Raw genomic sequence first — 25,048 nt, forward strand, 5'->3', positions numbered from 1 at the left:
GAACACCAGAGTTCCAGCGTTCCGGAGGATTATTTTAATCGTTTTCTGAAACGTGTTGCATACTCAGGCTTGCTGTGAGGGTCCCCTTCCTCGCTGTCTCATTTCTGAGACTAATATTCTGTGAGTTGGAAAACTAGATAACGAAGCTTGTTAGTGCGTCGATTTTGTGATATATGCATTTTTTATGGCCTTTCTGTTTTTCCGTTCTGTGGTTTCCTGAGCTTGGAGAGCAGAGGTGTTTCTGGACTGTGGTTTGAAGAGATGGGCTCGAGGAGGTTGCTGTGAAAAGGTGGAGCAGAGAATGGCAACAGTTTGGGCTCTGAGTTCTGACTACCTGGGTTAAATCGCTGCCTCGCAGATGAGCTGTGTGCTCTGGGACAAACCACTGAGCCCCTGTGGCCCGTCCCTCCAGCCTTTTCAGTGGCAACAGTAATGATACGGAGCTCATGTAACCCATCCTGACATGGGCCTTAAATAGGATAACGCAGGCCAGCTCTCAGAGCAGTGCCTGGCATGTGGGACGTGCTCAGTGAATGTCCATTATTATCTTTAGAGAAGTAGAGAAGATAACAAGCTGCAAGATGAGATTGAGCCCGGAATCGAGTATGCCAGCACGACCAAATGAGGGGATAAGAGAAAGAAATGAATTAAGAGGGAACAAAGTGGACCCAAAAAAAGATTCCTCCACATTTTCTTAAGTGAAGGGTGAGTGCATTGGAAGAGCTTTCGGAGCCAGCCTGGGCAGAGATACAAGGACAGAAGTGCTGGCGAATGTGGTCTATTTACGGACTAGTTCATTGTTAGTGAATTGCAGGTGACATCTGTTAGCAGTGAGCTTTTAAAAACATTACTTTCCTTGGACATAGAATTATTTCTTACTTTCTAGGTATGTTAGGTTTATACTTTTTAAAAGAGTTTTTTATAAAGGGGAGGGGGGAGTTGGGGTTCTCTTCCTAGAAGTCTGAGGAGAATGGAGATCTGGATGTCGATCTCAGACCAGTGCTTCTCTCACTAAGAATGTGACTTGTCCTCGCTGGGTCCACGGAGGAAGACAGAGGCGGACCAACTGATCGTTCCTGCCTCTGGGCACCTGGATCAGCGCTCGCACACTCAGAATCATCTAAAATCCTCACATCTCCCGAAGGAGGTAGGTATTTCCATTATTCTCATTTTTCAGATGAGTAAATGGCTGTTTAGAGAGGTTACACAACTTGCTCAAGACTAGTTAGTGACAAAACTGGATTCAAACTCAGTTCTACCCTGCTGCCAACTTGGATGCTGACCCTTTCTACATTGCCACTCTACTTGCTCACGGTAGTGGCAGCCAAGAGACCAGCAGCATGTATGGATCCAACTGTGTCCACTCTCCTGATGTGGGCATGTGGCAGCATAGGGGTGTCCCAGCAGAAATGCAGCTCATCAGCATCCAAACTGTCTCTGCAAGTCAGCTGTTGGTGGGACTCTGCAAATGGCGGGAATTTTTGGTTCACCTGAACAATTTTGCTGTGAAATCCTCTAGATACGAGCCTGGCTCTCTCTTAGCGCTGAACTAAGGCCCTTGTCAGAGCTGAAGCCCCACACTGCAGGATTCCAGCTAGTGCCCCAGAAATGCAGCCAAATCCAGTGTGGCTGGCTCTCGGCCTTTGGCTGGGGGCAGGAATGTTGTTTCTGTGGGGGACATCTGTGTGGGTTCAGACACTTGCCTAATTGCCTGATTTGCATACCCGGAGGACAGAGGTTGACAAACCATCTTCACTGTCTCTGAAACTTCAGGGGCCACTGTGGGAAGCGGTTGGCCATGAGGTATCAGGAAGGGCCTAGGCAGCCAGGGCTCTGGGCCCCTATTCTCAATTTGAGTAGGACTTCTTCTTCCATCTGTTTTATGTATTCACTCTCCTAAGATTTGGTTTAAAGAAAAGGTTTTATTGCTTAAAAAAAATTCTTTGCAAACTCTACCCTAGAGAAATCTAAAGCAGAGAGACCCGGTGGGTGCTGACCTGGCCCAGAAGTTGGTGCAGCTCCTGCATGCTGGGGATGCTGACTTGCTGACTCAGAAAGCACCCCCTGTTTCCTCTTTGGAACTCTATGAACTGCCTCAGTGGAGGAACCTAAGGCAGGGGGCTGGGCTCCGAGCCCAGAGGCAAAGGGGCTGGCTCATACACAGGGAGTAGCTCTTCCCACAGAAATGTTAGTTTGGCCTCAAAAGGCTGCAACATCTGACGGTTCCTGGTTCCAGGCCTCACTCAAGGCCTGGGTTTGGAGCTCGGTTCTGGGCTGTGTCTGGATGGCTGTGGGTAATCTGGGTTCAGGCAAGTGGCCGGGCTGGATGCTCAACCTACATCCCCACAGGCCTCTATGCAGGGAGTCAGCCTCATGGTGAGTAGAGGCCAGAAAGGCAGAGCAGAGAGTGGCGTATGAAATGCCCCTAGGTTAACAGACAGAGAAAGTCAGGGTCTAGGCACTCGTCTCCTGAGCCAGCAGGTCAGAAAGATCAGGAACAAACAGGGAAGCAGATGCATGACATCCGACTCAAGCGTCACTCGGCTGCAAAGGCTGTTTTGCTAACCCAGCTGGAGCTGCTCACTGCCTCTCTTGCTCTGGCAGGAGCCAGTATCTGAACGAGACTTGCTGGGGCCTGCAGTGCAGGGCAACTAGACAGGGGAGGGTGAGAATGTGTGTGCGTGTGTTGGGGAGGGGTAGAGAGAGAGAGGTAATCACTACCAGAAGTTGTTCCTGACCCTGGCATCCTGGAGACTATTCTCAAGCCCCTTCATTTAAACCATGCTGTGTACTCCCCAGAAAGCCCCTTGCCCCCACCTCTACACTGCTCTCCCATAAGCAGTAAGTCTTGGCTAGCCTGATTGACACAGGTACTGTTCCAGGCTATGCAACACATTAGAAGGCTTGGAGGGCTTTAGAAGCAGACAGAATGACAGTAGTGAGAATCACAATGGAGGCAAAACAAAACTAAAATACAGGCCTGGGCTCTGTATACCAGCAGAGGGAGGTGGTGGATGCTCACAAGATCAGAGAATCCTAAAGTGAAAAGGACCTTAGAGGCCAACCCCTTCCCAAGATATGACATCTATCCCTAACATCCCTGACAAGGCCATCCAGCTTCACTTCCAGGGACGGGGACCCCAGGACCGTGCGTGGCGCTCACTTCAGAGTCTGCCCTCACACAGAGCGCTTTGCCGCTTTGGTTCTTGTCTGACCCTTTGAGCCTGGTGTGTTGAGCTGTGGAAGCCAGAAGTCACACCTCTCTTGAATCTCCTCTTCATTTCTCATGTGACTCACGTTCTAGAGTTTTGACGTCTTGGCTGCCCACCTCTGAATGAGCTCCTTATCCAGAATTTGATGCTCTGGACACAACTGTTTGTTAATTCAGCAGATTTCAGTAGAGATTCGCAACCGGTTCAGAGCACAGGTTCTGGGATCATACTATCCTAGGTTCAAGTCCTGGCTCCACTACTTACTAGCTTGTAATCTTGAGTAAGTTACTTAACCTCTCTGAACTTCAGTTTCCTGCTCTGTAAAGTGAAGATAAAAATAATAACAACTCTATAGAGGATTAAGTGATACAGTGCGCGTAAAGGACCGCCCATAGTGCCTGGCATATGGTAAATGCTCAAAATTTTGGCAGCCATATTGGACTAATGACATACTGAGTCTGTACTCAACTAAAAGCCAAGGGTCTTTTCAAACAAACTGCTAACATTTATCCTTATTAAACATCATTTTGTCAGTTTCAGTTCATTGTCTCATCCTGTCCACATTGATTCATTCTGTCACTATACATTGGCTAGCCCATCCATCTTTGAGTCATCTGCAAACCCAACAACACGCCTTTTATATTTTTATTTGAGCTCTCTCTCCAGTCTGATGCCAATATGTTACTCAAAATTCTTTAGGGTCAGCTGTTCAACCAGCACTCAAGTTACTCAACTGTGCTGTCCTCCAGTCCACATCGGCTTCTCTGATTGAGAAATTTTTTTCCCCCAGAAATTTTGAAGGCTCCAGAGAAAAAGTTAATTTATATTCAATCACTTCTGTTTAAAAGGCCAGGAAATTATAAAGCCTTTTAGAAAGACCTCCATCAAAAGGTGGTCAACATAGTTTGGGCAGTTGACAGGGTAAATTTCATTGATCTAGAACAGTCCCTCATGGGCAATTGTGTAAGTCTTCCACAATGCCAGAAGATGAGACATTACTGCAAAGGTCTTCTGTGTTTCTCCATTTGGTTTATCCTTTCTCTCTGCTAGAATAGGAACTTCCCAAGGTCGGGAGTCATTTACTTCACTTCATGTCTCTCTTCAGCACCTGCGTGCCACAGAGCAAAGGCAGTCTAAGCTTTGCACACAGACAACTCTCAATGCTTGCTGACCAGCACGTCACCATGAAAACCAACCATTTATATGCACACATCTAGCCGACAGCGGGAAACTCAGAAGGGTCCGCTGTGGGAATCAAAAGGACAGAAGTTATGTGTTTCATCTTTGTCTCCCTCCGGGTACCTGTAACACCCCATATTGCACATGGTAGGAAGAGAACTCAGATAAATTATTCTGAATGTTGAGTAAATAACATAAGGGACAAAAGCCGCAGTCCCTGAGTCACACTGATCCTGTTCACATGCCTTCATGTGGAGAGTACACTATTGATACAGCGTCAGGAAACACTGTAATCAAGAAATGTTAACTGAGGGCCAGTGCCTGCATACAGGCCATAAGACATCGTAAGTCCTAGGGGGCGTGAATCTTGGTGGAGAGGAGATGTCTGCAGGAAGTTTATATCTGGTGTGTCTCATGGACCATTTAAAGGATAAAGACATCAAATAGGCTCCGAAGGAGGGGAACAACGCTTTTAGCCAAGGTCTTTGGAAAGGCTCCACAAAGAGGGCAACTGGGTAGCATTTTAAAGTCGAAAGAATCGGAGACACCTTTCCTGTGGAAGACTGGCCTGAGTCACAGCAAGGGGCTGGGCGCAAGGAGGGTTTCAGGAGCGACAAGTAGATGATATTTCCGGAAAAGGGGGCTCTTATAGACGCCCAGCCCAGCTTTCCCGGTGAGCCACGGCACACGCTGGCGTAGGAGTGCGGCCAGTGGTTGCGGAATAGGTGTTCTCTCTGTCTGCAAAGGTAACTGGCTCCCAAGGGGCTCCAACCCACGTCCTCTACCTTACTGGCATTTTCCTCGAATCTGAGTTTATAAGGCCAGCTAAACAAACTATATTTGGCCTAAGCTGCTCGCTGTAGCCAAACTGCTAAATATCATCACCAGCCAAAGCCACTTTATGAGATGGATGGGTAGGATTTTTCATCTAAAATGATAAACTTTGCCCTCTCGCTCTTCCTAATGCTTCCCATCTCCAGCCTCAGCAATAACACCACGCAATCTCTCACTGGACAGTCTTTCTTTTCTCCTCACAGTCAAGATACCCTTGAAAACTACTGTCTCCTAGATTCCTTACAGGTTTGGCCTTCCTGTTTGTGTGAAGGGGCGGGCCCTTGGATCAACTGTTGCTTAGTAACCTCTCTACTGTGCGGAAGGGCCTGATTGCCTCCCGTGGAAGGCAGGCAGCCCTTGGAGAAACAGAGACATCATCTACTTTAAGGCTGAGGCCTGCTGTTGGCTTTGGGGCTGCCTGTAGTGAAACACAAAAATCTAAGTCTCTCACTTAATAGTTAGCTCACTTAAAAATGTTACTTAAGATTCAATTCTTTCTATAACTTCATTTCTTTCCTCTGACCTCTACTTTCACCCCCTGACTCCTTGGCTTTTGGTTTTACAATTTTAAGGAGAAACCTACAGAACAAGTTCATACACTTCCCTTAAGAAAAGTCATATTTAAGGTTGATTGTTCTTTTAGGTATGCAAACAGACCCAAACTACGTATTTTTTCCACAAAGGAAGGAGGAAAATTGGAGCCACTGCTGGGTAATTCCGGTCACAGGCTGGCTTTTATGGGCCCCCAGCATATCCATCTCCAGGAATAAAAGCACTGCTGAGGGTTTTGGGGGTCCTACCCCTTTTGGAATGCCGGAGGCCGCTATAGCTACTCAATGCCACCAAAAAAAAACCCCTAAAACAAAAAAATAAAACCCAAAACAAAACACCAAAAATCAACCAAACAAAAAAAAACAGCCAGTTGAGTCCATGCAGTAGGAAGACAACCTTTTCATCAGCAGTCAAGTTCAACAATTAGGAGATCGCCTAATTCTACCTTTGGACTTTCAAAAAAGTTCTGTTATCTGTGGTTAAGGCATCCTGTAGGCCCCGCTTCATCATTCCTTCCTTATAGCACACAGGAAAAGAGATCCATAGTTCTTAGGAATAACTCATTGTGCACCGACATAATACTTCATGGAGTGTTTTCCTTCTGGTATCGTGAGCAAGAGTATAGACTTTGAAATCTAATAGATAGGAGTTGGAATCTAGTTCTGCTACTTCCTACTTTGTGATCTTGGGTGAGTTTTTTTAACTCCCTGAGCCGCTTTCCTCGTCTGTAGACTGGAAATATTAACACTCACCTTGTAGAGATCTTGGGAACATTCCATAACGAATACAGCCCTTCCAGGATAGTGCCCGATTCTTAGTGGGCATTCAAACATTAGTGCCCTTTCTTCCTTCTTCTGTCCCAAACCTCTACCATTCCATCTTCATCAGAAACTAGCCAGAGACCAGGTGCCAGAACAAGACAGTCCAAACGGAACCAGATGTTCATGAATGAGGACCATCCTTTATCTTGCTCCCGGGTTCCTGCTGTGTTGTTCTTTTTTCTATTTGTGATATGCTTAAGTGTTTGCCCGGAAATTTGGCCCCAACCTGGGCTTCATATTGACAATTTCTGTCTGAGATTTTAAGAATGCCACAGAGAGAGAGTGAACAGAGAGGGCAGAGTCTAGATAGACAGCAGTCACAGAAAGGAAGTGCAGTAATCTTGAGCTGGGGAAGGAACAGAACTGTCTTCTTAGGGGAAGTGGATGAAGACACTGTCAGGACTCAGGGAAACATGGTAAGTCTCTCTGCCAACAAATATTTATTGAGCACCTACTCTACATGGGCTCAGCTTTGTAATCAGATTCCAAAGACCCGGGAGGCCTGGTTCCTGCCTTTGAGTGCTTGTAGGCTAAATGGACATACACAAGACTGAGAAAGATCGACAGCAGCCTGGTTGTATATCATACAGTTCCTAGAGAGTTTCAGACTGAAGGAGCAACTGGATATGATTAAGCAAGTAAGGCTGCCTGAAAGAGGCAGTTTGAGAGATAGAGGGTCACGGGTTGAAGGAGAGGAACTCAGGGTCTGGAACAGCAGGTACAAAGGCTTAGTGCTAAGGGGCCATTTCAGAGAGCAAAAAAGCCCCCTCCTCAAGTGCTTTGTGAATCTCCCTTCACCTCAAGCCCTCTTTCATTGGCCCGGGAGGAACCCCAGCAGGTGGCTGGGCCACAAGTGGTCTAACCTCGCTGGATCGGAGGACTCCGAAGAACGGGTAGAGGAAGGCAGGCACCAGGGCTGCAGCTCCGAGAGGCACGGCCTCGGACACCCAGTACACAGCAGTCACGATCAGCACGTAAGCACAGGCAGCCTCCTGGAAGGGGAGGAAAGTGGGCAGTTAGTCACAGGGACAGCCACTGCCACTGAGCATCCAGACGAGATCCAGGGCAGAGGCAGTAGGCACCCGGACTCAAACATGGGCACCGGGACACAGCCCTGGGAGGTGCAAAGCTGGCCTTGGCAGGGCAGTGTGGTGGATCCATGGCAGGGCCCATACTTTGGTGTGTGAAGTAATGGCTGATTCTCGGGTGGGCCGATGCCTGGCATGATGTTTGCATTGGCCTGCAGCACAGAGGCCACGGGACTGTGATGATATCACAGCTCTGCTGGTTCCAGAAACTGTATAGGGTGGGGACTGAAATTAACTGCAGTGTCCAGGTCCAAGGTCATATACCATAAAGGTGGAGTTCACAGCTTTAACTTGGACTGGGGCAGAATATTTTGGTGTCAAGTTGATTGGACACTAGAGGTTCTTGGCAGAGTTAAAGGTAAGGATTAATTTATCTAACCAGTTCACATGTGAGCTCTGAGATTGGCCCATTTTGGGCTAGATAATTCTTCGCTGTGGGGGCTATCCTGTGCATTGTAAGATGTTTAGCAGCATCCCTGGCCTCTATCCACTAGATGTCAGTAGCATCTCCCCAATTGTGATGACCAAAAATGTCTCCAGACATTGCCAAATGTCCCTCAGAGGGAAAATCGTCCCTGGTTGAGAAGCAGTGTCCTGACTACTGTCTGGTTCTCATTGCTCTGGGACGTCATTCCACCTGCCTGATGCTCATGCAGACATCTTTCCGACAAAGGGAAGAAAGAGTGCTGCCTACCTGGAAGGGAAGGCCTGAAGAATTCCCAGCATTTTCTGCAGCCCGTTCACTTTGCTGGTTGTACAACTTCGGAGCACACAGAACAAATAAGTACAACATCCTTATAAAAATCAGCCCTCTTTAACCTTGGCCGCCAGTAATGCTGGTTGCCCTGAAGGGTGCTGATTAATGGTGTTGAGAAAGGTCACTGGCTGACTCTTGGGAGAGCTCATTGTCCAAGGGACTTAACAATGGGCTCAGGGGCCACAGCATAGAAGATCCAAGTTGGCTGTGGGTTCTTCAATTTAGACATAGTTCTAAACCATCTGGGCTCAGGTCTGACCTACCCTGACACTCTGGCTGGTGATCAAGGAACCTGACAAATCTTGTTCTGTTTATCTCTCCCTTGGATTCAGAACAAGCGTCCTCAAACTTCTACATAAAAGTTACAAAAGGTCACCATGATCAGTGAGGGGCATCAGGGGTGATTAACTTAGCTTGGCTGACGGGACCTTGCTCCCTCCTGATACGCAGGGATTATGGCGTTGGGGTTTGAGAAATGGGAACTGGGCCCAACAATTGTTGACTGTAGCTCCTACTGAGCTTTCCTCTGTAGCCAAAAGATCAGAGAGAAGTTAAAACTTTTGGAAGTGCTGATAAGACAACAGAATCAGTAGTGGAAAAAAAAAAGCCTCCCTTTTGAAAAGAATGAAATTTAAAGAAGAATTCCCTTTGTTGCAGAAATAAAACTACCCAAAGGAGTTCAAAGCCCTTTAGCCCACCTGAGCCCAGTAATTCCCATCTCTTTCCCGGGACAGAGACAGAATGGTGGGTCTTAACTGCAGCTGAAGATCAAGGGGACAGGATGTCTGTCCCTCACTGAGAAGCCCTTATTCCTTCCTAAGGACCATCAGTCTTTCTTGTCCTGGTCATCACAGGGCCACAAGTTAAGGAAGGGAAAAAGGGGAGACAGGGAGAGAGAGAGGATGAGAGAGAGAGAACTTTCCTTCTACCAGGCACCATTTTAGTTTGAATGAAGAGAATTCAGGTAAGCCATGATAAACGTTTTGATTGTAACTGCTATTAGGAATTAGCAAAGGCTACCGGAGGAAGTCACCAAGGTACCTTTATCCAGAAGTCTTAAGAACAGGATAAACTACCATCATTTTTATCTGACCTTTCCTTACAGCAGAGTGGCCAAGAGACCACCTTCAGGCCTTTCCATATATTTCCCCCTCAGTTTATCCATGGAATTTACATAATCTTCCTTTTGCCCCTTCTCAACCTTCTCATAATTCAGTAGGTAAGCTTATATTCAGATAACCCAAAATACTCTGTGACGTTTGATTACAAGAGTCCTGTGTCCCTGTGTCTGACTAGTGTCTGGCAGGTAGCTCAATCAGTGTTGGTTGAATTGAATTGGGCTTCTCTGCTGGCTAACAGGTCTCTGTTATCTACCGGAGAGAATATTTTGGCGACTCCAGGCCCCTTATCACAGACATTGGTCAGCAGGTGTGTAGGCGTTGGTGAGTATTCAGGCATTGCCTTCAAGGAGTAGTGTTGTTAGTTCTTTTCTGCCCCTGTTTATAAATAAAGGAGAGAGTTCAAAAGTGGGATGTCCTCCTATTTGATGTTTCCTGACTGCTGCTAACTGATGTTTGCATCTGCTCCTTTTCCACACGGTCCGACCACCCCAGTGGTATCCCATGTAAACCTGACCAGAGGGGGCTCGCGGTCTGTGTATGTGCTGCTGTGAAGGACTGGAATTTAGCTTGGGAGTTGGGTGTAACTTTATCCCACTGGAGACACTGAAGCAGGGCTTAGTGATGGACGCCCCCTCTCATAGCCTCTTCTTCTGTAGTATGGTAAACCAAGTCTGGGCCCCTGATTGTAGACAACTGGGTAGGAAAAAGGCGAAGGTTATTCTACCCATTCCTAAAATGTAGCTGTGGCCTGCCACTTGGAAGAACCATCAGAACTGTAGGCCGGGAGCTCCTGCTTGGGTGACATCTCTCAAATCCAGCCCAGAGCAAGCGAGTCCATTTAGGAAACTTAAGGAGGAAGTATCGGAATCTCAAAGTTAGATGCAATGGGGGAGGGATGGGTGAGAGACATTATACAGGTAGGTTTGTGCCTACTGTGGGCACTGGTGACCTCAAGGTGCTTCTAAATCATTGTGGGGGAAGAAGAGCAGGCCTCTTGCTGACACTGTGACACACAGAGAAGCCATCTTAGTCCAAAGGTGAGAGACAGTCTGAAAAAAGGGGCTAGGTCAAAAAAGGGCATTACCTCTTGCTCTGAGTAAGTCCAGCTTTAAAAATTTCTTCATCAATTATTTATAGACCCAAACAGAGCAGAGGCACACCTGTCTTTCCTTTCCTCTCTTCTTTTTTCCACAACATTCCTCTTCCCTCAACTGTATAGATTATTTTGCCTCCTTCAATAATTTATCTTTTTCTTTTTGTGGATACTTCTCACTAGTCATTGGTAACTAAGAAGCTCAAAGACAGGGTCCCAGAATGAAAAGTGGGGAACGCTACACCCTAGAGGCATGGTCCCCAAAGACGGGGACTCAGGGGGCACCTGATACTGCTATGGAGAGGAAGAGCAGGCTGGAGGCTGCCTGCTCGCCACTTGGTTAGCATTCCCTTAAACCCATCTGATACTGAGGGAAAAAAAAAAAAAACCATGTAAAGGAAAGAAAAAAAGAAATCAGCTCATTTGGACAAAGCAGAAAATTGACTGGTGTACGGGCCAGGAAAACTGTCAGCAGCAATCACTGTCTGCTAATCCCGGCCCGGGTTTAATCAGCGTCTCCCTGGCACTTGGGGGTATTTATTCTGCTCGAGATTTAAGCCAGTTTGTTTTTAAGAAGCACCGTCCTAATCCCCTGTATTTCACTTTATAACTTAATCTTGGTTACCAAGTTGCTCAGGGAGCTGCGTGGAAGGCGCTCTTCCCCTCCCACAAACACGATTAAGCTCTCTTAGCTTATTTTTCCCCAGAGTCTCAAGGACAGTGCCAGCGGGGAAGGGGTAAAGCCACTGAGAGGGGGAGGAAGAGAGGAGGGGGACAGAGCAAGGAAGGGAAGGGAGGCAGAGAGAAGCAAGCTGAGCGCAGAGCCAAAGCTGGGGCTCCTCTGCTCCTCTGTTGTGTCTTTTTAGGCTGTCATTTGGTGTCTGTCCTTCAAGAGCACAGAGAAGAAAACACAGACGGTACAAATAACGGAAGGGCCATGTCCGTGAAACCGGGGCAAGATGCCAAGCTCTGCTTTCAAGTTCAGAGGGAACTTGAGAGATTAAGAGGTTCAAACCCTGGTTATCAGTCCCCCAAGACTGGCCCACAGACCCTGGTGAGGTGCAAAAGAGCCTCCGCGGGGGCCACACTCCACCCCACCCCACCCTGAGGTCCACAGTCCCCTCCTGCCTAATCCTTCTCCTCAGTATCATCACGAGGAGGTCTTCCTGCATCCGTAGTTACCCTTACATCCACATGGTCACATGGGGACTCCTGACAAATCCTGGCTCACCAGCGTGTCCTTCTCCTTATCAGCACACCCTGCCAGCCCTGGCCCACAGATTTGTGTAACACACATCAGCCGGTTCAGCTGCAGCCCTTTTTTAATCTCACTCCTGGCTGGGGGCCATGGGGTTGGGGGATGGGAATAGGACAGAATGATGAAAATGGCAGTTTTTAGGCAGAAAGTATTTTAGCCTCCTCCAGAAAGACCCTTCCATTTCTTCAAACCAACAGGAAACCACGTTGAAGAATTGCAATAAGCACCCCGTTCTGTCCACCCACCTCCCCTCCTTGACCTTCCGCCTGACCCCCTGGCCCCAGGAGAGGACAGGCCAGTACTCACGCTGCTGGGGTAGAGCATGGGCAGAGGAAGCAGCACGAGCGGCACGAAGACAACGAGCAGCAGGTTCCTGGCCCGGAGAAGGCCCTTCAGCAAGCCCATCCTGGACCTGTGCGCTCTCCTCCTCCCCTTGGAGCCCGCCGCAGGCCCGATGCCTTTGCTCCTCGCGATGCTCAATGCTCAGTCCAGAAAGACTTCGTAAACCTCTCTCAGCTTCCAAAAGTCCTCTTTCGTCTTGGGGGCAGAAGAGGAGGGCAGTGACAGCCCGTTTGCACAAAAGGCTGGGCTCCTTGCCTCCTGTTTTAGGTGGGATTGGCCAGCATAGTCTTATGCCCAGCAACAAGGAAGCGGGAAAAGATGATAAATGGGGACATAGTGCGTTCCCTCTCTGCTTGCTCAGTAATAGAGTAACTTCATTCTAGGGCTCAGCAAAGGCCCCCTTCATCAACAAAATTGCCCCTCTGCTGCTGCTGTTTGGCCTTGAAGAAGTCATTTAAAGGCTTAAAAAATTAAAAAGACCAAGAGCATATCGTGCCCTCCATCATTTCTCTCCTCTCTCTGATGCCCTGTTTCGGGCAGTACCAGGGTCACTTCCTACCTGTGCTCGCTGTACCCCTCTTCCCTTAAAAAAACCTAGTACTCCCCTTCCCTTAAAACAAGCCCCCCGAGTTTGTCAGGGAGGAGGCAGCCTTCAGATGGGGTTGGTCTTCTCTCCCAGGACCTGGCACCTTAACTCAGTTCAAATTTCTTTCCTTCTAATTGGTCTCCCACTTATAATTTGCTTTGAGCCTGGGCCTCCAAAGCAGAAAAAAAATCCCTAAGACATTCCTGGTTGTCACGGGACAAAATCTTGCTGGAGGCCCACTTTAACTTTCGTTCACCTATGGGAAGCCAGACAGAGGCAGTAGCCCCGCCCATTCCTTACAGCCAATCAGCACGTTGGAAAGAACGAGACGGTATCTCTTCCAAAGGCAGTTCAGGATTGGTCCCAGCAGGGGCCTGCTGATTCTGCAGACCTAGGCAACTTGCAAAGCTTATTTTTGTTTCTCAGACATCCTAGGGGCTGAAGTGATGACCATGGTTGTAAACATAATCTCATTTGCCCAAGCACTGCTTTATCCCTGCAGACCATGGGACCTGGAGCTTTCCCTGGGGGACCGCTTGCTGATGAAAGTCAGAGGAAGACGATGTGTCCGGTGGCAGGGAGAAAAGGAAATATTAATCCTGGAGAAATTTGCCCCAGAGTGCACACTGTTAAACCTTTCAGACCTCCCTGGTGGCAAAGATCATTTGCTTCAGCACCTGGGTGAACACAAAATGTCTAAACCAGCAGAGGGTGTTAGCCTGTGAGAAAGGCCACAGACCCTTGTGGCGAGAATGCCTCTCTGGAAAAGTCTAGCTGCCCGTATCATTTCAGAGGCCCTTCCAGCCCAGATGTGAGTGGACTTTCTGGCTGGAGTAGGTACCCAGATGCTCTTCTCTGAGGTTCTTTACCGAAAAAGAAGCAGAAGCTTCCTTTGGTGGGTATGCAAGGAGGAGGTGGAAGAGCAGGGAATAAGTTGACAAGTTCAGGGACAGGGTCTTTGTAGCCATTGGACTCTGGAATTTCTGCTGCTTACAGATGGGGAGAAGCTTTTCCCTTTTTTCAGAAAGTACATGTGGATTTGGAGCAAGGAAGAAAAGAAAAGGAAAAAAGAAAGGAAACTCTAAAAACTTTTAAAGTTGGTGGTCCTTGGCAGCACTGCCTTCATCTGAGAGAAGCTGAGCAGAGTTAAGGGTTACCCAAGTTCTCTTAAATTCACAGAACACAAGGAATGGCATTCCAAGATCTGCAGCAAAACCAGTTGAAATGATCCCCAGGCTAAAGGGAAAGTGACCGGAGAAGTGACTCCAGAAAACCAGTTCTTCCTGACTTCTAAGGCAGGTGCAACTGTGGACTACCTAGATCCCTTTTGAAATTATCTTGCCCTTGTAGGATGAGCTATGATGACTCATCTCTTTCAATGCATGTGGAAGACTGGCTACCGTATTTACTACATTCAGGCCTCATTTTTGTGATGATTTTGAAGCGTAGAATGAACAATACCACATGTGTGATGTTTTGGTGGCAAATATTAAAGACTGGATAATAATAAACAGCTGTGGAAGTCAACATCCACTGTTAAACACACATACCACTTCAAATTCCTTGGTGAGATCATCTGAGATAACAAAGATTCCACTGAGCCTAGTAACTTGATCATGACGTTTTTATTACACCGTAAGTGAATATTTGTTAAATAAAATTAGGTAAGGTCAGTGACACGGTAAGACCAGTAGTTCTTCAGGACTCTATCCATTTTTCAGATGAAGAAGACATTTTCCAGAGTACAATGCTTGAGAAATCTAAGACAAATTCCACTTATATGAGGTATGTAACGTAATCAAACTCTTAGAAACAGAAAGTAGAAGGGTAGGAGCTAGGGGCTGGAGAGAGAGGGAAAAAGGGAGATATTGTCCCATAGGTATCATTGTTGCAAGATGGAAAAGTTCTAGAGATCTGTTACACAACAGTGTGCATGTAGTTAACATTATCGTACTGTACACTTAAAAATGGTTCAGATGGTAAATTTCATGTTATCTGTTTTTGACCACAATAAAAAAAAAGTAAGACATTAACATAGATTAGGAAAGTAAGTGGAGCCATGTAAAGTCATTTAACAAGCATTTAATTCTGGTCCAGTTTACCTATGGAAATACCTTCCATATTTACCATATCACATGAGTGGGCTTACCACTTACGTGATTCTCTTTTAGTTAGATTCAAGGTGAGATGACAGAGAGAGGAAAGTTTCAGCACACAGATGTTTTTCAGTGTCTTTTGAGTGACACCAGAGATAGCCATGAGGATGCCAACCATATAGGAAACTTCCAGAACTTTTAGATCCTAAAATTTCCCAGCAGTATAGAAATGGCAGAAATGGTTCCATAAGTCACAGGCAAGTTTCCACTACAAACATCACATCCCAGATTGTTCTGTCTATGAGTAAATATGATAAAATGTGACTTGGTTGTGATTGTGGTTTGTACAGCGTGGTCCTAATGAGGCAAAATGGGAGAATCCGTTTCTGTCCAGTCTACAACTTACTATTCGCTGGGCAAAGGGTTGGGTTTTTGCGTGGTGGTAGTGAGCATAATATTTGATTTTGCATGTAAGTGAAATCATTGTTATAAAACTTTTGTGGGTAAACAATTAATTTGTATTTGGACTAAAATAGTGTTTAAGTATGTGGTTACTGAAAATGAAATTTTCATTTGTCTTTGAAAAAGGTCATGCCTTTCTTGTTTCTATTTTTTTCAGTCATATATTGCCACATAAATATGATCCCCGATTTATGAATACAAAAGTGCCTTTCATTTTTTGTTGCAGGGTGAATGAACTACCATTGCTATCACTGGTCCTGGGAACCATCCTCCCATTTGCAGATCTCCTACCACTGGTAGCAGCCATCTATACCATAACATGGCAGGCAGGGACTATAAGGGTGGGTCTTTCCATCTGGTGATAAAAGAGCTCTCAGATCCATTCTGATGGGGATGGATCCGTGGGTGGGATGACTGTCAGGGTTTTGCACAGTTTCTAGACTGAGGCCTCTGCTGACCTCCTCCCCACTCTACATCCAGGAAAAGTACAAATAGGGAAGGTAGGCTATGCGGCTAATCTGCCTTCTGGGCAATCCCAACCCTGTCTGTACATTGACCTTTGTTTTAGTCAGACAGTGATACCCAAAGACAGTGAGCTCACGGAGAGGGCGGGCCGGCAGAGACAGAGCGAGCAAAAGTCAACCAGGAGAGACTTGGAGCTGCCTCAAGAAAGGGTACAAAGATAAACAGAATCAGGCCTAAAGATAGAGCAGCAGAGACACCAACGAAAATAAAAAGAGAAAGACGAGAGGACTGCTTTTGTCAAAGAGAACACGTAATATTAGAAAGAGAAAAATTGAACAAAAAAGCGTGTTTCAGAGTCTGCATCGAGAGAGGTGAAAGAGGAGTAAAACGAGGGAATGACAATGAGAGAGAGACTGACAGTTATTCATCTTCTGAGCTGAGAACATCAGGACGCAAAGCTGTATTTCCCTCGGATGACGAATATCTTGTTCCTGCATCCTAGTATTTCTCCACGAAGATCATGCAGCTTGTGCTGCTTGGCAAAGCTCACTTGTTCAAAGATTTTAAAGAAGTCCAGACCAGCTTTCGTCATCATCAAATGACAGCTGTTAAATATGCTTTTCAGAATCAAATTCAGCCCAATGATTCCTCACTCATTCAAAGATCAGACTTCTTGCAACTTTAGTCTCCAGAACCCAGCTGTGAACCCAGGAGACGCCAGCGAGAGCTCTGAGCTGGTGAGGAATCTTTATTAGAACCAGGTACTTTCCTCCTAGCAGAGGCCTTCATCTCTTAACTCTTTTTTTCTTTTTTTTTTAAAGATTGGCACCTGAGCTAACAACTGTTGCCAATCTTCTTTTTTTTTTCTGCTTTTTTCTCCCCAAATCCCCCCAGTACATAGTTGTATATTTTAGTTGTGGATCCTTCTAGTTGTGGTATGTGGGACACCACCACAACATGGCCTAATGAGGGGTGCCATGTCCACACCCAGGATCTGAACCCTGGGCCTCCGAAGTGGAGCGCACGAAATTAACCAGTCAGCCACAGGGCTGGCCCCCTCTTAACTCTTATTTAACATAGAATTATAACAAGCTTGCTATCTTGTTTTTTAGATTGTGGCGGCTGAGAAAGAACAAATTGCAAAGCGCGAGTTAGGTTGGTCAAAAGAAAAGTGCACTTGTACAGCCTCACAGTGAGGAAGGCAGCAGAAAAGCTCACACCAGATACAGAAATCGCAAAGCCTGCGACCTTTCTTTTTCTTTTTTTTGTTTAGCTTGGGATCTTTCAGGGTTGGTACAAATAGTCCAGCACACCTCTCAGGACCAGGTGACCTCCCCGTGATATCTCATAGTTAGTTAAAGGATTGTGAAAATTTCAGAAGTAGAGGAATCTTAGAGATTATCTCCTCTGACTCCTTCATTAGAATGTTGCAAAGATACTAAATAGAAGCTTAAGGGGTTTCATATATATAGTTTAAAAAGATATCAATATTGCTAAAATGGAAGTTTTGTCATTTGAAAGGGTAAAATTCTGTCACCTGAAACTCATTTTTATGTGGAGCACTTAAACCTCTGATGATGCTAAATAGTTTTAGCATGAGGATAGATGAGCGTGGCTGCTGGTGCCACCTGTTCACTACGATGACCTTCTCTGAATTAGCGTGGTTTCTCTGTTCAAAAGACAAGGCATGACTGTAGCACTTCTGAAGGCCCCCTTCATGTTTCTTCTCTGTGTTAGACCAGCCTTCAGAAAAGAAGAGTCAAGACACATAGGTTACGAAATTGCTGATTTTCTAACTGATTCTTCTTGGTGGCTTTTGGGAAGTCTATCCTTGGCTAACAATGTATTTATTTGGCTACAGCTCTAGTTTCTTTGTATCTTACTATAGAACCTTTGGGAAGATGTTCAACCTGGCACCCTGATCTTTGAGGACCAAAGAAATCTGTCTCCATCTTCCCCCTGTTCCCAAACCTCTCTGATGTCTCCTCTGGCTCTGTCCTCACACTAGGGTGTTTGTGGCAGTCACTCAGTGTTGGAGCATACCTCAGACTCCTGCATGTCGCCAGATAAACTCTTTGGCCTCTGGAGGCATCTGGAATTATCACTCTAGCCCAGGTCACCTTGTGACAGGAGTCAGGTGTGCTTGTCAGGAAGCTACAAGGGGCAAAGGGCATCGGGTTGCTTATTTTATCTCTGCTGCTCTGAGTTGGTGGTATGTGTTTTGTAGCTGGTGTCTGTAAATGGAGTAGAGAATGAAGAATTTCTGCATTACTGCATGTGCTGGTCCCTGCTCGGTGGTCCTGGTGTGGCATCTCTCAGGGAGACACTCTGGCGCCTGAGGACCGCATCAAGTCGTGCCTCAGGGCCTGGAAGAGGCTAAGGAGGGCCTGGGCCCAGATGTCCTTCTGATGACCCTGGGCCAGGGCTGTGCGGTAGGCTGTGTAGGCCAGGGTGAGCGCTGTCCTTTCAAAGTCCTCTTTCTTGAGGATGCCAGGGTGGCTGGAGAGGCTGGCACTCAGCCGGCGGATGTCTGGGATGCTCTTGGGGATCACTTCATTGCAGACGGTGTGGAAGTCAGAGGCCTTGCGCAAGGAGGCGAGCTCCTCGTCCTTGATGGAGATCTTCAGGTCAGGGCTGATCTCCAGTTTGGCCAGCAGGAACTGGGGAGAAACGCGGGACGTGGGGAGACATGAAGCACTCAGGCATCGCTGAGGACACCAATGTATTCATTACCACACGTGCTCATTTAGGGAGGCAGCTGTGGAAAGAGCTTCAGAATCCAAGAGACCTGGGTTCCAGTTCCGATTTTCCCACTTACTGTGTAACCTTGGATGAGTTACTTAACTTCTCTGAGCCTCATTTTCCTCCTCTATGAAATGATTAGTAACTACACTTCACTGGGATATTGTGAGAAGTAAATAAGACAAATATGGACAACATCTAACACTGTGCCTAGTACAAAGTCACTGTTGAAGTGCCCGCTTACTGTTTCTAGTGTCCTAGGTCAACTCCTTCATCCCTTTCTCCCTCCCACCCGCCGAAGACATTCTAAAGCATGCACAGATTATTTTGGAAAATTTTTTATCAGAAGCTAGGAATTTGAAAGATGCAAAACTTGTGCTAGGAATGAAGTGGGATACACAGATTTGTCTTCGTCTCTCACCTGCTCTTTAAGAGTGGGGGCAGTGCCTGTCATGTGCATCCCTGCTCAGTGCCAGGCTCGTATCGGGAATCTAATACCTCTTGGACTCGGAGTTCCAAGTCTTCCCTCTGTCTCCATCTTCCCTCGGCTCTCACCCATCCTCCATGCTGCTATCTGTTATCTTTCTAAAACACAGATCCGTTCATACGACCCCCGTGTTCAAGCCTTGGCAGAGGCTGTGCATTTTCCTTTCTGCTCCTGCAGCAGGATTTGAAATCGGTCCCCTGGCTCACCTGCTTGGCTACAGCAGGCTCCTTCTTTGCCAGACAGTTCCAGTGCATGGAGGATGTCAAAGCTGGAAGGAATTCTGGAGCTCACACTTGAGTTCCCTCATTTAACAGTGAGGAGATTCGGACCCAGAGAAAAACGGTGGCTTATGCAAGGTCACATGGCTGACGAGTGACAGAACCAGGACTAAAGCTCAGCCCTTGAACCTGGGATCTTACCGCTGAACCACACAAGCTCCCTTGGGAAACTTACCTGTGTTGGAGGAGGAGCGGGGTCTCAGTGGTGGAGGCGTGAGAGGCTGAGGAGAGAGCTGTGGGTGACGCCAGACTGTCAGGAGTGGAGCTCCCACAGTATGCAGCGCCTGGACACATGGCTCCACTGAGACACTGGCTTGGCGTTGCCTTAGTACTACTGCCAAGCCTGCCTCCCAGCCGCTGCGGGGGTGGACTGCCCCACCCTGCTGTCGGGGGCTGGTAGTGGCTCCTACGGCTCCAAACCCAATCTCTAGTTTTGCCTCAGCTGAGCTCCTAATGCCATCACTCCCTGTTATGGCATGTGGGAAAGGAGAGTGGGTATCAGCAATACCTTACTTTGGGATGGGAAGAATTTGACGACCTTGACAAATTAGTCTAGGCCAGTCCCTATGGCAGCAGAGGTCACTCGTTTTCAGGGGCTCAGGTCACTTCTCCAAAAAACATAGAGAGGGTGCATTGTCTTTCGGGTGGCTGGAATTGACTGCGTGGCACTGCCTACCTCGTAGAGCAGTTCTACCTCCTCCAGGGATGTCTGCAGGACAGGGTTCGCCGGCACGGACGAGGACCTCTTTGGCCGATGGGCAGCAGGGAAAAGCACGGCTGAAAGACACAAGAGTGAGCTCGCCGGGCTGCTGCGCATGCATGGCCTTCTTCCTCTGCTCCCCGTGAGGTTAGCCAGCCAGCCTTGGAGTGACCGACTTGAAGCGGGGGTGGACAGCAAATGGGGAGAGGTGACAGGCAACTCTGGTGTGTCCCAGAGAGCTCCCAGGCATATCAGATGTTACTATTTCAGACCAGTGATTTCAAGCCTGGCTGTTCATCAGAACCATCCCAGAAAGTTTAGAAAAATATCTATGTCTGGGGGTGTGTATACTCTAGGGAATTTACACTAAAACGAAAAAAAATAATACAAAATAGAAACGAGTGAACAAAAAACCCCAAATTCAACAAACGAGTTCCCTAATAATCCTGTGTCCTAATAGGACTGCACATTTTAGCTTTATTTCATCAATATGAAGCGCTGGTTTATATTTATTCACAACCCTTCGAATCAGAGGATCAGACCTCTGGCTGCCCCAGCCATCTGAAATAGAGCTGCCAAGCATCTGAACACAGGTGACAAAGTAAAGGAAGAGAGATGCCGCAGACCCTGATACTTGTCTCCAGGGGTGTGTAGAGCCAAACGCAGGGCTTCCCCCAAGGGCCAGCTGACTTAGAAATGCATTTAGTATAAAGTCGATGACTTGCCAGTGTTGGTCCTTAGTGGCTGCATTTAGAAGTGGCACCTGGAGGAAGACGATGGGCAGCTAGAGGCAGAGGGGGTAGCCAGAATTAGGAACTGACTGAGGACAAGAGAAGAGGACAGGATATTACAGAGCGTAGGAAGAGTCATTATGAATTGCAGTTCTCCGGGATCATATCAGGCTCGGAGCAGACAGCCCGAGCACCTCCACGGCCTCTCCATGTACCAGGGCACTGTGCAGAAATGATGGGCAAGCCTGTGGTGAGCGGAGAGAAAAAGGTGCAGCTTCTTCAAGACCCTTGATTATGATCTCGGCCACTCACTGTAAAAATCTACGAGACTTCAATGTGAGTAGCACCCCCTGAAGTTGTGCAAAGCACAATCTGAATAACCATACATGACAGCTCTGCTTCTTGATAATGGTGCCCTTGGACCATCAAGAAAAGTTCCCGTGATGTCCAGCATACTCTGTTAAAGAAGGCAGGGAACTGCATAAGCGTTTCAGAAGGATTTCTATCAGAAGAGAAAAATGAAACAGCTTCAACTTAAAAGATATTTCCTGAAAAGCTCTCTGGGAGGCATCTCCCATTTCCTAGAAAAAGCTGGTTGGATGTAATATTGCATTCCCTGTAACTCCTTTATTCTCTATACCACAAGTTTCTCCGGGGCTGGGAGAAATATGGCTTTATGTTTCTGCACCCCCAGCAGAGCCTGGCAGCCTTCCTGGGTGTGTGCTAGACACAGCTATTGGTGACCAAGTCCCCACGCTGAAGGAGGCCTTGGTGGACAGAGTGACCAGCTCTGCTTGCTCAGACCATTTTTGGGGAAGGAGCCCGTGAACTCCAGAGAAATATTTCCTAGCCCAGCGTTTTAGCAGAGTTTGTTCTCTTGGCCAGAAAACTGCCAATTTCCCACAGGATCATAGATCTCAGGGCTTGAGGAGCCCTCGCCTCTGTTTGCTCACTGCTTCTGCTTGTCGTTTGGGGTGGAGCTCAGGAGAAGGAGGCATCTCCTGCTCCACTGGTTGGCAATCTTGACCGCACGTTAGAATCACTGGAGGGGCTTTAAAAAATACCGATGCCTGGGTCCCCACTCCAGAGGTTCTGATTTAATGGACCCAGCGTACAACTGGGACAGTACGATTTTTAAAATCTTCCTCGGTGCTTCTAACGGCAGCCAAGGTGGAGAATCAGAGGCAGCTTGACCTGAGGTTGTACAGAAGGAGCTGCCTGGCTGTAATGGCCGCACTCAGGTTAGCCCAGTGGCTCTCAACCTTGACCGTACATCCATTAGCATCATGTGGGAGCTTTTAAAAACCCAAATGCCCAAGGCCACCCCCAGGCTAATTCCTGGGCATCTCTGGGGTGGATGTAGGCATCAGGACTTTTTACAGCGCCCAGGTGATTATGACGGGCAGGCAGGGTGGAGAAACATTGGGTCTTCCAGATCCACAGCCAAGCCGTGGTGCCCAGAGCTCACTCTCAGCTGATGGGCCATCTGAAGAGACCGAGGCCATCATGTTCTCGGAGACAAAGAGTGGAGGCACAAAGAGGCTGTGTACTTTGAACTTGTTTTCCCCTTCGTGGGAGATGACTCTAGGACCAGAACTGGTCCAGACCCAGAGGTGACCTGTTTCTTTCTGCATGTCCTTCCTTTCTTCCTACCGTGAAAAGTGAGTAAAACTCCCTTCTCAGGGTAGGATCTGAGAGCAACTTTACTCCTTTAATTCTTCTCTCTTATTGTGAAATTAAAGGTATTGTTCCCTTTATAGAATTCACACCCCAGCGGGTGAAGGAGATTGGGGAGCATAAACGTCCTGGGCCCCAAGCGCTTTCTGCTGCCGTCATCTCAGACCTCAGATGGCTGCCTCCTGGGAAGTTATTCACGGCTAGACCTGCGCTTTCTTCTCTCAATCGTTTCCCTGTGAACAGCAACTCTCTTTAACATGCTCACCCCAGCTGGACCCCTAGTTCTCAAAGAGCTGGGAAGAAAACACTTCCTGATTCAAGGCTGAGCTTAATAATGGAAATGTGGTCATTTCCAATAGTCCTTGTTCTCACACTATTTAAAATAATAACACAGTTTGGGGACGATTGTTAGAAATAGCTTTAGCTGCTAGACTAGGGGACTGATTATTGCTTTAGAAAGTGTGTGTGGGGAGCTGGGGAATCTTAAAAGATGGACCCCTCCCTCCTTCTTCCCATTCCCCGCATCGTTCCAGCACCTTCTGCCAGGCCCTCTCAGGTTGCTGTAGCTGCTTTGACAGTGTGCGTTGGGCAGGGGCCCTTATGCCCCTTTGGGCTGTGTAAGCGCAGGCAGCTCTGGGGCAGGTACGTCCACGGCTGCCCATATCTGATTCCCTGTGAATGAGGCCTGGAGAAAAGAAATTCTTCTTCACTGGTGGCGCTGCAGGTGGTGGGCGAGAAATAGACTGTGTCTGGCCATGTCAAAAATTGGGTAAAAAGTTAACCATACTGTCTCTCCCGATGTTCTTGTCCATAACAGTGAAGGCTGGACCCTGCCAGAAATGCAAATGGCTGAAAAAAGAGCTGACCAACTCTGAGATGTATATGCACAAAGCTTTAAACTAGACTTGCTCCCACATCGTTAGGAAAACAGCCTCGTTCCCCGGAAGCCTGGCCCTCAACCGTGCTGCACACCGTGGTCTTCCTTCTGTCTCCTCGTGCTTTCTGCATCCGTGCCACACAGTTCACGTCTTGCCGGCTATTGCCAGCTCCTGGGACGGAGGAAATGGGTTTTGTGCTTCCTTTGCTTGACCTTGCTGTCTGCATCAAGCTGGGCTCTGAGTGCAGGCTCAATCTATATATTTTGGAATGATTTTAAAAATAAACCAAGTATTAAAAACACAACAACAGGGGCCGGCCTCGTGGCCAAGTGGTTAAGTTCGTGTGCTCCGCCTTGGAGGCCGGGGGTTTCGCCGGTTCGGATCCTGGGCGCAGACATGGTACCGCTCATAAGGTCATGTTGAGACAGTGTCCCACATGCCACAACTAGAAGGACCCACAACTAAAATATATACAACTATGTGCTGGGGAGATTTGGGGAGAAAAAGCAGAAAACAGCAACAACAACAAAATAAAACATCCCTGGAAACTCTGCAATTCAGGCTGTGCCAGGTTTTCGTCCTTTCCCTTCCGTCCCACTGCCTACATTTATGGAGGTCATTTTAAGTTTGGGCCCCCTCCTCACTGTGAGTGGTAAGGAAATCGCTTTGCGCAGCGCAGTCTTGACCAGGCTGATAAGAGGGAGACCTGAGTGCCCCTCATTGGGTGGCCACTGACGATGGCACCTCCTCTGAGGGTGGAGACAGAGGGGAGCTGGGTGGGGAGACCAGAGACTGGCAGAAGGATTCCACTCCCTTGGGTGCCGCCTGAGCGTTGAGCCTCAGGCAGGAAGGCTGCTGGTACAATTTTGTCAAAATCACTGACTTTGTGTACCTTTTGCCTAGTGCAAAGCTGGGCCAATTTGTTTCTTTCTTCTGCACTCAATGTTCCACACCCAGCCCACTCTCCAGCTATTTGTTCAGGATGTGAATGTGCCCGCGAGAGCCACTCAATGTGACCAGTAGACACAGACCAGGGGGCCAGAGGTCCCCACGTCTCCTTGTGCGAAGGTCTTCTGCACCGGCTGGCCCTGGGGCAGGGAAAGCTTGAGCTTCTCCCCTCCCCCCAACTCCCTGGACAAATGAGCCTTCGGGGGAAACTGAGTCTCTATGATACATTGGATCGGCCCACGTGGAAGAGCTGATTCACTTTCTAAAAGTCACGCCACATGCCCTAAGTTACTCCAGGAACTGGATCCAGAGACTCATGTGTTCCAGCGTGTTCTGTCCATGTCTTCTGTTGAGAGACACATCTGGACCTCAGACCGAAGTTGTCAAAATGTGGAGCTCAGACATAATAACAGCTCATGAGCCCGCTGTGTGCCAGTCAACGTGCTTTGTGCTTTCCACATGTACCTCATGATGTAAGTATCGACATCCCCTGTTACAGGTGAAGACATTTAGAGGTTAAGAAATTTGCCCTAGGCCTCTCAGCCTGTTTGCCATGGGACTGAGATTAAAATCCACATCTCATGGGCTCCAAAACCCTGTCTCGCTGATGGGGTGGACAACGCTAGCTTTTTGTAGGCGTATCCCTCACAGCTTGGGGGTTCTTCAGTTCTGAATAACTACAGGAAGGATAGTGTAGTTAATTAGGAATGAATGAATGCATTTGGTATAAGACATATTCTT

General features: G+C 47.6%; 2 protein-coding genes and 1 long non-coding RNA gene across 6 annotated transcripts in view; 1 reads left to right on the top strand and 2 right to left on the bottom strand.

The window, feature by feature from the left end:
- SLC13A4 (solute carrier family 13 member 4) overlaps nucleotides 1–13,136 on the bottom strand; it is a 42,362-nt gene extending 29,226 nt beyond the window's left edge. Inside the window, exons 1-2 of one of the 4 annotated variants that reach the window (XM_008542299.2) lie at nucleotides 12,222–13,136; nucleotides 7,462–7,590 (exon numbers count right to left, since the gene is read on the bottom strand). In XM_008542299.2, coding sequence (XP_008540521.1) covers nucleotides 7,462–7,590; nucleotides 12,222–12,320 — 228 coding nt within the window. In that variant the 5' untranslated portion in view covers nucleotides 12,321–13,136. Of the gene's footprint in view, nucleotides 1–7,461; nucleotides 7,591–8,380; nucleotides 8,571–12,221 lie in introns of those variants that run through there. The other 3 variants (XM_008542298.2, XM_070617824.1, XM_070617825.1) reach the window with 3 other exon arrangements.
- On the top strand, nucleotides 1–23,653 carry LOC139083078 (uncharacterized). The gene is made up of 3 exons (XR_011539626.1): nucleotides 1–705; nucleotides 1,017–1,147; nucleotides 23,299–23,653. It is a non-coding gene; the product is annotated as an uncharacterized lncRNA (long non-coding RNA).
- Nucleotides 14,450–25,048, bottom strand: part of FAM180A (family with sequence similarity 180 member A) — a 16,920-nt gene continuing 6,321 nt past the window's right edge. Inside the window, exons 2-3 of the mRNA XM_008542300.2 lie at nucleotides 20,050–20,150; nucleotides 14,450–18,526 (exon numbers count right to left, since the gene is read on the bottom strand). Of these exons, the coding sequence (XP_008540522.1) occupies nucleotides 18,182–18,526; nucleotides 20,050–20,150 (446 nt within the window). The 3' untranslated portion in view covers nucleotides 14,450–18,181. The remainder of the gene's footprint in view (nucleotides 18,527–20,049; nucleotides 20,151–25,048) is intronic.

The sequence above is a fragment of the Equus przewalskii genome, chromosome 4, assembly GCF_037783145.1.
Source record: "Equus przewalskii isolate Varuska chromosome 4, EquPr2, whole genome shotgun sequence".
In the NCBI taxonomy this organism is placed as follows: Eukaryota; Metazoa; Chordata; class Mammalia; order Perissodactyla; family Equidae; genus Equus; species Equus przewalskii.